At 36.0% G+C, this 14,840-nt stretch overlaps 2 protein-coding genes across 4 annotated transcripts; both read right to left on the bottom strand.

Annotated features, from left to right (window-relative positions):
• Positions 1-544: 544 nt before the first annotated feature.
• On the bottom strand, positions 545-6,019 carry calub (calumenin b). 2 transcript variants are annotated; one of them, XM_008412456.3, is made up of 7 exons: positions 5,875-6,019; positions 3,434-3,678; positions 3,132-3,325; positions 2,852-3,018; positions 2,708-2,768; positions 2,098-2,297; positions 545-1,895 (listed from the first exon to the last, which is right to left on the bottom strand). In XM_008412456.3, the coding sequence occupies exons 2-7, from the start codon at positions 3,652-3,654 to the stop codon at positions 1,791-1,793; spliced, it is 948 nt and encodes a 315-aa protein (XP_008410678.1). In that variant the 5' UTR covers positions 3,655-3,678; positions 5,875-6,019; the 3' UTR covers positions 545-1,790. The 2 variants fall into 2 exon arrangements, with proteins under 2 accessions (XP_008410678.1, XP_081464286.1); XM_081608160.1 differs by lacking the exon at positions 5,875-6,019 and adding an exon at positions 5,182-5,342.
• A 213-nt stretch (positions 6,020-6,232) lies between these two features.
• On the bottom strand, positions 6,233-10,590 carry gtf3c6 (general transcription factor IIIC, polypeptide 6, alpha). Of its 2 annotated transcripts, none has more exons than XM_008412458.3 (6): positions 8,986-10,590; positions 8,170-8,250; positions 7,976-8,039; positions 7,537-7,584; positions 7,331-7,438; positions 6,233-7,166 (listed from the first exon to the last, which is right to left on the bottom strand). In XM_008412458.3, exons 1-6 carry the CDS (start codon positions 9,007-9,009, stop codon positions 7,039-7,041), a joined length of 453 nt encoding a protein of 150 aa, XP_008410680.1. In that variant the 5' UTR covers positions 9,010-10,590; the 3' UTR covers positions 6,233-7,038. The 2 variants fall into 2 exon arrangements, with proteins under 2 accessions (XP_008410680.1, XP_008410681.1); XM_008412459.3 differs by having other exon boundaries at positions 6,233-7,163.
• Between the last annotated feature and the right edge of the window lie 4,250 nt (positions 10,591-14,840).

Raw genomic sequence — 14,840 nt, 5'->3', positions numbered from 1 at the left:
TTCAAGGTTTTAATCAACACATCAATGGTTGCACTTTAACCTGCTTAAAGAGATGTATAATTACACATGAATAGTAGCTAACAACCACAGATGTGTATCTTGAGTGTGCTTGGATGGATCGATCCAACCCATTCCATAAAGCAGAAAAGTTCCCACTATAAGACAAAGCTGTGCAAGCTTTAGAGCTACAACATATAGAAAAATGTCTGAACTTGTGTGACTCTTGAAACTTAGGAAAGTTCACTGTTTTGTCATTCACACAAATTAAATGAAATGTTTCTGCTCTTTGTCACTCAAAAAGCAATACGATGACGAATAGAAAATTTAACTCAAGATTGTTTGAGTTAAATGCGGATGATCTGAAGCCGGACATTGTTTCTATGTTGTTAAACATAAAAAAGCACTTTCTTAACAGAAATTCTAAAGTTATCTTTAGGTTTTTAGATGACAGAAAAAGTGTCCGAAAGTGGAAAACCCAAACGCAAATACTATGCCTTATGCAACTGAGTAATTAAGCAGGATAAAAGAAATAAACAGAAGTCAATCAATTTTATGTTTTTTATTGAGACTTTGTTCTCAGTCAAAAAACTTTAACCTGATTGTTAGAGTGCTCAGATTGCAGACCATTGACTTATTTTCAGTAAATTCACAAGTCAATTGCCTGTCGCTGCAGTGAGCAGTGTAAAAAATAGAACAAATTTTCAAACATCACAGAAACGATGCAAACAAGGAAGTTATTACCAGTGGTTATAGATGTTGATATTGATGATATAAGCATAACAAATGTGAGAAAGGAAAACTTTGAGGGAAGAGTATTTTTCCCTTAACTGTTCAAAAATTTTTTTTTTACTTGGCACACAAGTGAGTTAGTAATTCAGCTAAATCAAATAAAACTAACATAAAAAAAAGTTCAGCAAAATCAGTCATCAAAAATACAAGTAACATATGTACACACACTCACATGCGCACATAATTGAAATGGCTATGAACAACAAAAAACAAACAAAAAAAAAGGAAGGGAAGCAGCTTTTGATGATTTAACCAACAGTCTACATAAAGCCAGTTTCAGATTGGATCAGCCAGGAGTACATCCTGTTTTCTTTTAGGTTCTGAGGTAAAACAGCAAAGGCGATCCGATCCAGAACCAACTGTCCCTCAAATCCAGCTTGAATCCTTCATCCATTACAAAAGTATAGAGTTTGTCAATGTGAACCAGAAAGTAAAAAATTACAAACACTAAAATGTTGTATTGCACTAAAGCCAATGGGTCGGTGCAGCAACTGGAATTTCATGTGTTGTTCTGGTTCTAAGCAACCGCATTACAGATAACCACATGTTTTCAAATAATGTGAAGCGATGAAGGACATCTGAACTAGAAATTGGTATATCAGTTCAGGCCAAGCAATACAGCCCAGTGCATTCGAAAAAATTAACTCTTCTGCAGACTGGAAACTTAAACTGGTGGTTTGTAAATAATAAAAAAAAAAAGGATAAACGGGATGAAGAAAACTGCAAGTCCAGCAAATAAAAGCAAAGATCTATCACTCGCCAAGTCTTTACAAAACCCCCCCCAGCATAATCAAGCAAATCGAGGAAGCGCAACGCACTGATCAAACTTATATGTGTAGAATGTTAGTGTGTGCACGATGAAACACATTCAGAAAATTAAATAAATTATTGTCCGTGGCGTAGGATTAGGTGAGCTCATCCCGCTTCAACGCTGGGTGGAAGGAGTCATCGGTGTGGTGAAAACACAAGATGAGCACACAGTCTGTGGAGGCAGCTGGGTGTTAGAACTCGTCGTGTCGAGTCAGAGCCTCCCCGAAGTCGGTCGCCTGGCTGCCGACGAATAGATCGTACTTATCGACAATCTCTTCCTTCGTCAGATGGCCATCCTGTGGAAGTGCAACACTCATACAGTTAGTTTTTTTTTTTATTATTATTATTTTAACACGTAAGTACATTTAGTTATAACAGAATGCCTTTTAAGAGATTGTTAAAAATCATAAATAAAATGTCATTTTTAATATACAACCTAGGTCATTCTAACAGTTCTACTCGTCTTTGTCTGAGCCATTCCTATACTGTTTTCCGTACTTTGTCTGCGTCCGACTCATATACGAGATGCTTGGCCTCGGCCTCGGCATGGTCGTAGTCATTGGGTAGAATCCAGTCTCTGGTCTCCTCCTTGTCCATCTTTCCGTCCTTGTTTTTGTCTCTGAATTCAGTGAACTGTTCCCTCTCGGTCTTCACCCACTCGGGTTCTGTGTTGTCTCCATCCTGGTTGTACATGTCACCTAGGATCCCACGCAACAGAAAAAGAAGACAAATACAAGAAATTAGAGGTGATAGTGTGGAAAACACTCTGAATTCTCTCCCTTCGCAGAGAGCGACGCACATCACAAGCGGCCGCAGCTCCATTCTGAATTTGTTGCTATGCCAAAAAATGAAACAAAAGTCACAACATAAGCTGTAGTCATTGACCTGTCAGATAAAAGCATCTATGTGTCATGCTTATCTTGGTTCACGTTGCACTTTTGAAAGTTAATACACACTCTGTCCTCACTGATCTTTATAATTACCAGCAACTTTGTGTTGATTTTTCACATAAATAGATTCAAGTTCAAGGGTATAAGTTCTATTTTAGGGATCTGTAAAAATGTTTTTTTGGGCAACTCAATGACATTAGCAAGCTGTAAGATCTCACCTATATATTCATCCAAGTCAATCAAACCATCGCCGTTCTTATCGATGTCTTCCATAGTTTCCTACAGAAAAATTAAAGACATCTAAGCATATACATAATATATCATTAATCATCTTCTAAGAGCTGTTAAAGTAAATCACTCACCAGCACCACAATGTCTTTCATGTGATCATACTCCTCGGGGTGAAGGAAAGCTGTGAACTCCTCCTTGTTGGCTTTCGTGTCTTTGTCGAGGTCGGCCATCTTGAATCTCCTTTCATCTCGAGCCATCATCTGCCTGTAGCTGAAGCCATCTTCAGGATCGGAATCATCTGCAGATCAAAAGCCATGATTTTTTTTTTTTTAACTGTTAATTAAATGAGTTTCCATGTAAAATATCACATATACATGAAACTAGTGAAATGAATAATACATGGAATCGTACCAAGAACATATCCGTACGTAGCATTCTTGTACTCTTCCCAGGACACCGTTCCATCGCCATTGAGGTCGTGGCTCTTCCACTGACGATCCACGTCGTCATAGATCCACCTCTTCTGTGCATGTTTAATCCACCTCTTCATCTCCTCAACGGTCACAAAGCCATCTTTATCCTCATCTATGCGCTCTACCAACATGCTGCAGAAAAACAAATTTTTTCGAAACAAAATTATTACAAAAGTCATTGCAAAGAGCAAGGAACAGGGTAAAGGTGACTGCTAAAAAATTTACATTTGTGGATCTTACCCAAGCCTCTCTTTGCTTTCTTCGGGCGTGAGTTGGTCAAAGGTCTTTGCCTCTTCTTGTCCCAGAAAGGCTTCGTGGTCATAGTCAAAGTTATCGGCATCATCGTGCTCCTTGTTGCTCAGAGGGTCATCGTGGTGGACGCGGTCCTTCTTCTCTGTTGGTTTGCTGGTGGCATAAACCACGCAGAGAGCGAAGCACATCACAAGCGGCCGCAGCTCCATTCTGAGTTTGTTCGAACAGTCACTCTGCCAGAAAATGAAAGGGAAGTCACAACATAAGCTGTAGTCATTGTCCTGTCTGATAAAAGCATCTACGTGTCATGATTATCTTGGTTCACGTTGTACTTTTAAAAGATGATACCCACTCTGTCCTCACTGATCACAGCCGTTAGCCCAACACTGCATAAAGCAGAAGTTTATGACTCAGACAAATACCAAAGCTATTGCAAATCTTTTAAAGCTGATGCAAGCCCCAGTTGTTCTGCTTTTAGTACTTTTAGTGTATCGGACGTAATTTTAGATGTGTAACCCAAATAAATCCAGCACACACAACTGAGCTGATCAGTTGGCCTTAATAAACGTTTTTTCAGACAAGCAACTTGTGAGAATTTAAGATGGAGATTCTGTAGCATTCAGCGTACATTTAAGCTGCCTTATATGACGTCACCGGAGATACATTCATGTGGAAGCTGGTTTTCGGTATCATATAACCATTTAAAACCAAATGCATTGAAAAACTGACAATGAGAAGTTCTTGAGGTCACAAACTATATCTGAAGTGAGTCCGAGTGATTTTATTTTAAACGTTTTGAATGAGTACAAAGCCTAATAGAGGATTTGCATCAACATGAAAAAATTGTAAGATATGGGGAAATAAATACAGAAACAATACTGCTACTAAAAGTAAGACAAAATAGAAAATAAATAATAATACAAAAGCATAAACACTAATTGCGTCCTGTGGGTCTGACTACAACACACATTAACACTATAAAAAAACTAGCTCTGAAATCAAATAACTAAGTGCAAGAAAGGTAAAGCTAACGGGTGATGGCTCACTTTCAAAAATACGAAAATAACTCTCATGTCTAAATACTGAAACAGAGCAATACAACTTAAAGTATCAGCTACACTGAAAGACTTGTATAGCATCTGAGCATTGTGTGGTGAAGCACATAGCTTCAAACTAAGAAATCTACCTTTTAATTTCTTCAAATGCATATCAACAGTAAAAGTTTTAAGTTACTTTAAAAATGCAACTGAGATGGAGATTAGATTAGGGAAATTGGGACGATTATAAAAAAAAATCCTTAAAATAATTTTAAATGATACAAAGTTCATGTATGTAGATTAAAAACAAAAAAGATATAGCATTTAAACTACTGACAAACTTGGAGAAATCATTGCTGCTTCATTTAAACATAAAACAAAATTTTAACATAGAACCTGTACTCTAAACCAACAAATATTCCCACTATTTGTATATTTTCAACAAATAGTTGCTCAAACTTTCAGCAAGTCTCGTTTGATTAATGATCCAACTATTTTTGGTGGTGGGGGCAAATGCTATTGATTTTAGAGACGTCTAACTCAGATCATGTTCAGTACTGTAGGGACACAAAACGTGTCAAGAACTCAGCAGTTCTGACCGCAAGAGACAAACATTACTAGCCACTGTGACTACAGTTAAGCACAAGAAATTCAAAGTAGAACGAATCATATTCAAGTTCAGAAAAAAGAATCCCTTACATTTATGTGAAATATCTTGATGGGGAACTGTCAGCAAGAAATCTCCCGTTAGAGTCAGTTCAGAACAGTCTGCACTTTTCTACCGTTTATTTTTGGTGTTTCCAAGCCAGCTATGTAACCAACCTATTTCTACAGCATCGAGCACCGTGAATCACATCTTTAGAGCAAGACATATTTTTCCATCTACTTGTTTGCTTAATAAATATTTCAAAGGGATTTAAATCTAAGTAACAAAAATAGCATCTGCCATTTTCTCACAATATTAGCAAAAGTTTTAAGTTACTTGAGATATGTACCTGTAAAAGCATTAATAAATGAAAGGGGAAAAAAACGTATTTTTCCTCTAACTGCTCTTCATTGTGGCGATTATAGATTAGCCTTCAATGCCAACATAATGCTTAAATCGTTCTCATTCGTGCACTTCTGATCGCTTTTAGTCTCTACCATAAGACTAGTTAACCGCGGACCGTTATTTTCAATCAAAGCAACAGTTCCAACATTATGTATGTTGACCCAATCTGGCTAACGCAGAATACAGACAGTTTCATCCTCTGTCCTGCAGTTTTCCTCTTAAAAATCAAGAAAATGAGCCTCCATATTATAACTCATGCAATCTTTTAAAAACCGTAACTACATAATTTTACTTCTCCAAACGTTCGTTATCTTATTCCATATGGGATCAGGAAAACTCACCGGTGTCTCCCAGGGAAGTTCGTCGTTGACGCTTTAGGCCCTCCCCTAGGAAACACACCCGTGCACTTCCTGTGAACAAGCGAAAGCCTGACCAATCAGGCTTCGAGAAGGCGAATGTGATGTCGCCGGCTGATTGGTCCACTTCAGGAGAGCACCGTTGATTGGATTGGACGAAAACCGCCACGTCCTCAAAGTCAACAACATTTAGTTCATTCATAAACTGACACTACTGGGAGGGACGATTCTCTGAAAATAAACGTATTACTTGATAATTAATAAATAATAAATAAATAATCCATCCATTTTCTTACACCCATGTCCCTTGTGGGGTCGGGATAATAAATAAATAACACAAAAATAATTAAAATAAAATTTTAATAGTTCCGAAGTTTGCATACAAATTTGTTTAATCAATTCCATTTGTAAACTTAACAAATAAGTACAAAACTAAATAAATAAAAACATTGATGCACCAAAGATATTCACATTCAAAATAATTGAATAATTAAAATGAACAGTTGAATTTGTCTTGCTTAAATAAAGTAACATTGTTTGTAAATGTGTGTGTGTGTGTATATATATATATTTATATATGAATGTATCTCTGGTGACAATCTATCTTTTTTTTTTTTTTACCAAGTTGGAATAACTTAACCACAAAGAGCAAAACAAAACTATTTAAGTCTAGTGAATTTTAATTATCACAATTGGGAATAAAAAGTTAGAGGAACCTCCATCCACACTACCCTATTTGTTACTATTTATTTGTTACTATTCTTCCAGAGACATTAACAATAGAAAATAGAGATATCAGTATGTGGCAATGAGCTTCCTTCACAAGGGTGCAAGGATAATATGTGAATCCCACTGTGAGGCCTCTTACACCAAATCCTGACACCAGAAAAAAAATCATGAAAGAAAATCAAAAACATCCAATATCAACCAAAAAGTATTCAAGTATTTACAATATGTAACAACTACTAGTTTTGGGATATTTTTGAAGCTCAATGAGGAGGCATAACTGTGTCTTCCAAAATTAAGCAACTAATTTTATTAGACAGAATAAAAATATGTCCTTGTTTTGCTGTAGAAGTGCAAAAACCAATAAAACAAAGACACATTTCTTATCTTCACACAGGGAAACCATAATATGAAATGTCTATCTCAGTCAACTATAGAGTCCTCCAAATCTGTGTTGTTCAGAATTTCTTGTGCCATGCCATGAGTCTTGTCAGTTTCGCTTTCATTAGGCAGGCAGGATGTGTCCTGTTGTTTGTCTTCATGCCCCCCTGCTGGAACACAAATAGTACTTTTGTTATGCAAAGATGAGACATTAAATTGGGTCATTCAACTAATAAAAAACAGATAATATAAGCTCTATTGTGCAAAAGATAAACAGAAACATTTGTATAAGAGAGAAATCAAAGCAGATATTTTTCAAGATATTCTATCTGACCTGTAATTGTTTCATCCTCCATCTTTTCAGTGAGAAAGATTCGCTGCATCGTCAACTTCTTAACAGTGTGGCACATGTATTTGAGGCCAGGGCCACTCTGTGCTTGTCCTGCAGGCACAAAACAAAAAAAAAAGCAGCAACACATTGAGCATATCTGATTCACAGTGAAACTGCAAAGCAATTAAATCATTGGAGCCGACTCTCACCTTTTCTTGGTGCCGCCTCTTCAAAAAGTACGCAAGTTCCCAATGCATCTAAATAAAAAATGATAAGATTTTGTGTGAATTTTACTTTACCTTATATTTTTAGAAGATAAAATATTTGACAAGATATATACATACATATATAAACTATGTAACACCTTACGGTAATGGGAGTAGCATTTTGGTTTAAACTAAAAAGCAATTAAAGCAAGAGTTGAGATTTTTATAAAAGAAACTGAAATATTTTTTCACAGTTAAAGACTGTCCAAATGGAAATTGAGGCCACTTAAGAAATTAAAGTATCTACATAATCTACTTTCTTTTATATTGACTAAATATTAGATTTAGAATAATGGATTAAAAACACTGAAAAGATGTCCTGTAAGTGGTGTTAAGTCTGAAAATATTTCCAGGAAAAGAACAAATCAAAATGTGCTCTTACCTTCATATTCGCCTGCAAACACATATTGTCCAACTTGCATCATGGGTCTTTCACTATCTATATCCTATGTCACATACATATATATATACATATTTAAAGAGAAAGATCAAACAGTTGCAATGCACAGTGATCCAAAGTTGGTTGAAATTAAAATTTAGGTTCATAATCCACACAACTAATAACCAAAAACTCACCAGTATCTTACAAGTGGTCCGACACTTGGACAGAAAGTCATTATTGATTATTCCAGAGAGCTCCACCACAACAAGCTGCTCCTGAAGGCAACACAAAATCAGTGAATGATGCTGGAATGTACAAACTTTTAGTTAACAATAACTGCACATTTGAAAAAAAATCCCACATATAGAATGAAACCAATGAGACATGCAGTTTGGGGATCATGTCCTAAAACAACACCTGAGTCTGATTTGCAGCTTCAGATTTGGCATCTATCAAACAGTCATTTCACATATTTTAACTGTCTTTGATTGTTTTTAGTTCAAAGTCTAAAATACTGATCTGAATAATTTAAACTCTGCATTTTCTGTAAAACACAGTACATGACTTGGAAAAACATTTTTGAATTTGTGAAAACAAAAATAGGGCACCTTTTAGCCCCTTACATTAAATATTTGATAGAATATGAAATGCGTTTATAACAATTAAGTTCACTCTCAAGCATCTCAAATATTTAAAATTTTTAGCGGATTACGTTTTGTTAAATACAGTGAAATTGCAAATGAAGAATGGGATACCAACTTCGGTATCGTGTTGTAAAAAACATGCTAAGAAACATTATTTGTTTGGTTACAACAGACAGCAGAAGACTTCTTTATGTTGAAACGACATCATTTTGAATATCATCATCTAAATACCATCAATAACATAATAAATAATTCTGAAAATCTCACACACTCAACAACTTCCTTTAGCTAACTGGTTAGCTGTGTCAGGCTAACAGTGTGGCTATTATCTAAACTACACGCGAGCATAATCATTGTTTTTACTACCTCTTCTTCCCATTCATCTTCCATCTCCAAACACCTAAAAACGAGCAATAGTGTCACAGATTATAGTTCAAACGCCTTCATTATTATTCACAACCACAATCTTAATTTTGTCATATGTACGGTGGCCGGGAGAAGACCTTAGACTGGCTCCTGTCAGTTCCGCTTTAACTCACGAGAGGACACTGTTGCTTGGTTTTTTTTTTTTTTAGAATGATCGGATAACAGCCAAATATATTCTTCTCACATTTTTTGAGATTACAGAAACAAACTTTAAAGCAAATTATTGCCATATAATTGTTTGACATAAAATACTGCATAATTGTGAATTGAGGGGAAAATGATATATTTTATGCAAAAAAAAAAGAAGTAAAATTTTAAAAGTATGACAAGCCACCCTGAGTAAATACGTAACATAACTATAACAGCTGCAAGTCTTTTGGGGTATGTCTCTGTCTTTAAACAACTAGTGATTTTAAATGTTTGCCTTTTCTTCTATATGAAATAGCTCAAGCTCAATCCGATTGGATGGGGATTATCTGTAATAATTATTTCCATATATTGCCAGGTATTGTTATTGAGACTTAGGTCTGGACTATGAATGGACTCGTTTTACATGTGGTCCGTCCGTCTGTCTGTCTGTCTGTCTGTCTGTCTGTCTGTCTGTCTGTCTGTCTGTCTGTCTGTCTGTCTGTCTGTCTGTCTGTCTGTCTGTCTGTCTGTCTGTCTATCTATCTATCTATCTATCTATCTATCTATCTATCTATCTATCTATCTATCTATCTATCTATCTATCTATCTATCTATCTATCTATCTATCTATCTATCTATAAAATTTGATTCTAAATATTGGCTAGCTGTAGGCACTCTCATGTACACCCAACATTATTATTATAAATGCCCTACTGCAGTAAGCCACAGCCATGGAGATGAGATGATATGAGATGAGATTAAATGAAATAAGATGATACTCTTTATTGATCCCCAAGGGGAAATTCATCTGTCCAAGGCAGGGGCTACAAAAAATAAAATGAATAATATATCAAACATATTTGAAAATAAACAAATGAATCATGATAACAATAAAAGGGAAACCGTCACACAAACAAGAGGGGGTCTGATCAAATCGAATCAGAAACAAAGTTCAAAGAGGGATAATTGTTCTTGTGAACAAATACAAGCCAATACCTGTAGAAATATATTAATGGAATATGATATGTTTTTCCAAAAATGATTCTCTGAATATAAACAAAACTGCTACAATAATTTGAAAGAAAAATACACACATTCCCAATTTAAACATAATTTACAGAATCAAGTAAATATTGGCTGGATAATATCATTCCATTCCAATCAGGATGTTTTCAAAAGTTTATTTGTGGTCCTTCATCTGATGGAAAACCAGTTGATAATAACAAGCGTGTTCAGAAACAACTTTATTAGGGGAACGCTGAAAGGAATAACCAGTTAGCTGAGCTATCGTGAGGCCTTCTGATGTTTCTTTAACATTTGAGGCATTCAATGCCTATTCAAACAAACAATATTTTCAAACATTGAAATTAATTTTCAAACAAGACTGACATATTGACAGAACAAACTGCAGTAACATTGGACCTGTTTTTGACAGCCTATGACAAAGTCAGCATATCACCAGGTGCTGACGCTGAGGTTTAACAGGAGAGCCTTCCTGCTGCTGCTGCTGCTGCTGCTATGCATCGGCACGTTCCTCTTCTGAAATGATCTGAAACAGTGAAAGAACCAACTCTGGATTTATTACCCAAATGGCAGAACTTCAACATATTGCATATTCCCTGAGTTTTCTAATATTTTGTCAAATTACAACAACCTTCAGTGTATATTATTGTCATTATTTTACTCTGATTGACCGACAGTGCATGACAGTCAAGCGAAGCAAAAAGGATATAGTTATTTTTGTATAAAGGAAAATCTCTCCACGTATGCGACTCTTTAGGTTCACAATTCACTAAAGTAAATAGACAGCAACAAGCAAACCTGTCTGCATTTTGATTCCAGATATTTAGAGGACATGAGGAACAAGGTCCTGTAACCAGGTACAATAAAAATGTAACCATAGGACCAAAACAAAAGGCTGGGAGTGCAAAACTAACTGTATACATCACACTGAAGACAACATAAGTCGAAACTTAGATAAGCATCCCCACGTCATTCTGTGGGGATGCTTATACTTATTCTTACAAATTGTTATTTGCACCCGTCTTAAACAAAACCGACTGAGCTTTAATATTTGGTAAAGACGAACGCTGCAAAGCCGGTAGGAACACACCCCAAAAGACTTTCAGCTTTAATTGAAGTAGTAATTAGTTCTCAGAAAGAATTTGTCATTCCTTGTGATATAAAATCTCAATTAAACACAAAGCAGTTTGCAGCTATAATCTGACAAAATAGGAAATAGCAACAAATTTGCAAGACTCTATACTTAAAAGCCACGGCAGTAAAAAAAGTAACACTCCTTCATGTATTTTTACGAAACAAAAAATAAAAAGCACGACATGATGGCACTTTCTATGATATTCTATGTAACTAAAACATAAACTATTAGTATTTCTCTGGCAATGGCCATCCAGCCTTGCCAGCGTATGCTTTTGCTGCCTATAAATACCTGTGTGAATGTAGCGCAGGTTGATGCGCCTTCAAAGAGAAACAGGGAGAAAAAAAAATACCATTTAAAATCAGAATCAGGGAAACCAAATTAAATTGGGTGCAAATCCCCCATGTGCATGCTCCCTCCCCATTTCTGCCCTATCATCTATCTCTGGACCATGGTGGGGTTGTCATGTCGACCAGCCCACAAGTTACTATGACAACGGCTCGAGGGGGAAGCTCTTGCTAGTGAGGTTATTGCCTCCTTGGGGAAGCAAGAAGGACAGGTGGAATGTGAGCTCAGACAAAAGGACCTACAGACACCGAAGAGCCGTTAAATGAAGGGAGAGGTCAGGCCGGAGGATGTTAACTGTGAGTTTGGGTGTTAACAATTAGAACAATGCAGAACACGACTCGGCGTGTAAATCTGCAGTAGTACAAAAGTTTCTTCCTGCTGGACACAGCCTGTGCCTCTTACTGTACATGATGTATTACACTTACAGCTTGGTGCCATACCCCGGGGCAGTCAGGGGGGGTTGGAGCAAGGGAGGGAGTGACATTAAGGACCCTCCAAGGTGTCAGATGGGTCCCCCGTTTCCCCCACTTTTTGTCATATAAATGTCATAAAGACAAGTTTGGAGTTGGGAAGCTTTTCGGCTCTGCCTGGGGGGTATCACAGTGGTTAATTGCCCCATTAGCACTGACAGGGTAAATTGGTGGAAGGGCTAACTATATATTACAGTGAAAACAACAAACCCCTGGCACACACCTAAGGGCATGGCAACCCAGTGCCTGTAACAGCACAATCTGCTTGTGTGAACAATATGTATGCGGATGCAGCATATTCACAAAAAACGTCTTCAAATTCGGTCACATTACAACAGAAACTTCAATGTATTTCATTGGGATTTTATGTGACAGACCAACAAAAAGTAGTGCATAGTTGTGAAATGGTAGAAAAATAAGAAATTATTCTAAAATTGCCTTGCAATAAAAATGTGAATGAAAGAGTAGTGTGCCCTTGTGATCAGTCTCTCTGAGTCAATACTTTGTTGAATCAACTTTTTCTGTAATTTTGGAAGTTGGGAACATGCCTCTACCAACTTTGCATGTCTAAAAATTAATATTTAGCATATTCTTTGGAAAGTATCTCACTTTCAGGAACAGTTATTGGGGAATGTCTGCGAACAGCAGCTATTTCTATAGATTCTCAATTCCAGTTAGGTCTGGACTTTGACTGAACCATTATTTGAAAAACTGCTCCCCTGTAACTAAGGGTATAAGTTCAGAGTAGTTGCTGGAGGGGGAAAATTTGCTCCAATTGTTTTTATTGCAATATTGACCTGTATTTAACTTCATCTATACCTACCAATAAATTCTGACTAACTTCCCTGCCTTTTAGGTAAAAAATAAATAAAAAGACTTCCCACAGCATCATGCTGCCACATCATGATTTACTTTATAGGAATTTCACTGAGGAGTATCGGAGTAAGATTTATATTTGTAAAAATATATAAAAACACTGTGTCATTTTCTTTCAATCCACCTAATTGCACTTAGTTGTATTGATTATAACATAAAATTGAAATGAAATATGAAATTTGTTGTAATGAGACGAAACTGAGTTTAGCTCCAGGGATACTTTTGCAAGGTGCAATAATAGCTAGTTTTAATTTAAGTGAAATAGCACAACATTGTAAGTGTTTGTATTGGAATCGGATCTTTACTCGTGTGTCATGAATTTACAAACACAAACGTAAACCAATAAATAAAAGATCTGTGAAAAGTGTATCAAATGCATAAACTACTTTGTATATTTATGAGTAAGAACCATGTCTGCCACATATTCCACATTTAAATGTGTCCAGCTGCATTTTGGCATAATAAAGGGCTAAGAAATATACATTATTATTTTCAGAATAAAGTGATATGTTTTGGTGAAATTCTAATAAAGCAACTTAAAGCCAAATATTTTACAAGGAAAAATATCAAAGCCCATAAAGTCATGCACATAGAATAAGCTTCTAAACATCGGGGTTTCTTTACTGTACTGACATCTTTTTTTGCAGTTTTATTCATTTATTTTTCAATTAAAATTGAGAAAGTACCATATCCTCACTACATATGACCCTAGACTGACGCGCAGAGCCAGCATAAGGAGCAGGACGTTGAAACTCGTGCCACCATTCACTGTCGTGGTCTTCTGTCCCGAAAAATGACAAATTGTCTCCGATTTCACGGCAGCCATAACAAGAGAAAAATCCATGTATGCCTAAAGACAACAGTGCAGGCAGTGATTTATGGTTTTGATAACCTGCAGTCTTTGATAGAGGCCTCTGCCAGATCATCACTTCAAACATTGTCGAATCGTGAAATATTTATATGATGTTTCACAGACGCACAAGACAAATCATTTGGCGCTAAATTAATTGGGGAGGAAGGGAGAAGCTGAGTTTTTACGCAATTACAGTTGAACATTTAAGTTACGAATAAAATATGCAAACATATTTAGATATTAGACTATTTCCTTGTCTAATATATGACCTTGCATTGCTGTGTGTGTTTTTTTTGTAAGTACTGTTAACCTTATGTGAATACCATATGATAATACTAAATATTACGCATTATGTTTCCGCATAGGAGATTTTACCTAGTCTCTTTTACGTTTTTTTTTTAAATAACAAGAACTTTAGGAATAAAGAAAGATAAAGTAAAAAAGAAAAAGAAAGAAAAAAGAGACAGAGCATACGGTCTGATCTTAAAAAATGCAGTTTGTGCCATTTAAATATATGGACGATCGACAGATTGCACATCCAGCGTGAAATTCACAATAGCATTATCATAACAATGAAGCTGAGCAGCAAGGACTGACGATCGGAGAAGAGGGGTGAAAAAACGCCTAAAGGTCTTGTTTGAGGACAAACATTGGAAAAGACACCCACTTTTTACGTTTAATGATTTTATTTTCAGGCACATGGACCTTAAATTAGAAATGTAGCCTGCGCAATCAGCTCAAGCAAAAAAAGAGAAACAGCATCTCATATAAAGCACGTTTTAGACAATCGCTGTCTTTCTTTTGATTCTCTTTTTTATATAAAACGTTACTTTCTAAAAAAATTTAATCAAGTGATTTTAATATGTCTAATTTTCATTTTTTTTAGAAAACATTTGAAAATGTAGATATGGCACTGTTAGAAAATAATAATTTTTATTATATGTCTATAAACATGGGCCTT

Source organism: Poecilia reticulata, chromosome 6 (genome assembly GCF_904066995.2).
Source record: "Poecilia reticulata chromosome 6, P_reticulata-male-v2, whole genome shotgun sequence".
Lineage (NCBI taxonomy): Eukaryota > Metazoa > Chordata > Actinopteri > Cyprinodontiformes > Poeciliidae > Poecilia > Poecilia reticulata.
Note: the sequence above shows the minus strand (reverse complement) of the source record. Positions and strands in the feature narration are given on the sequence as shown.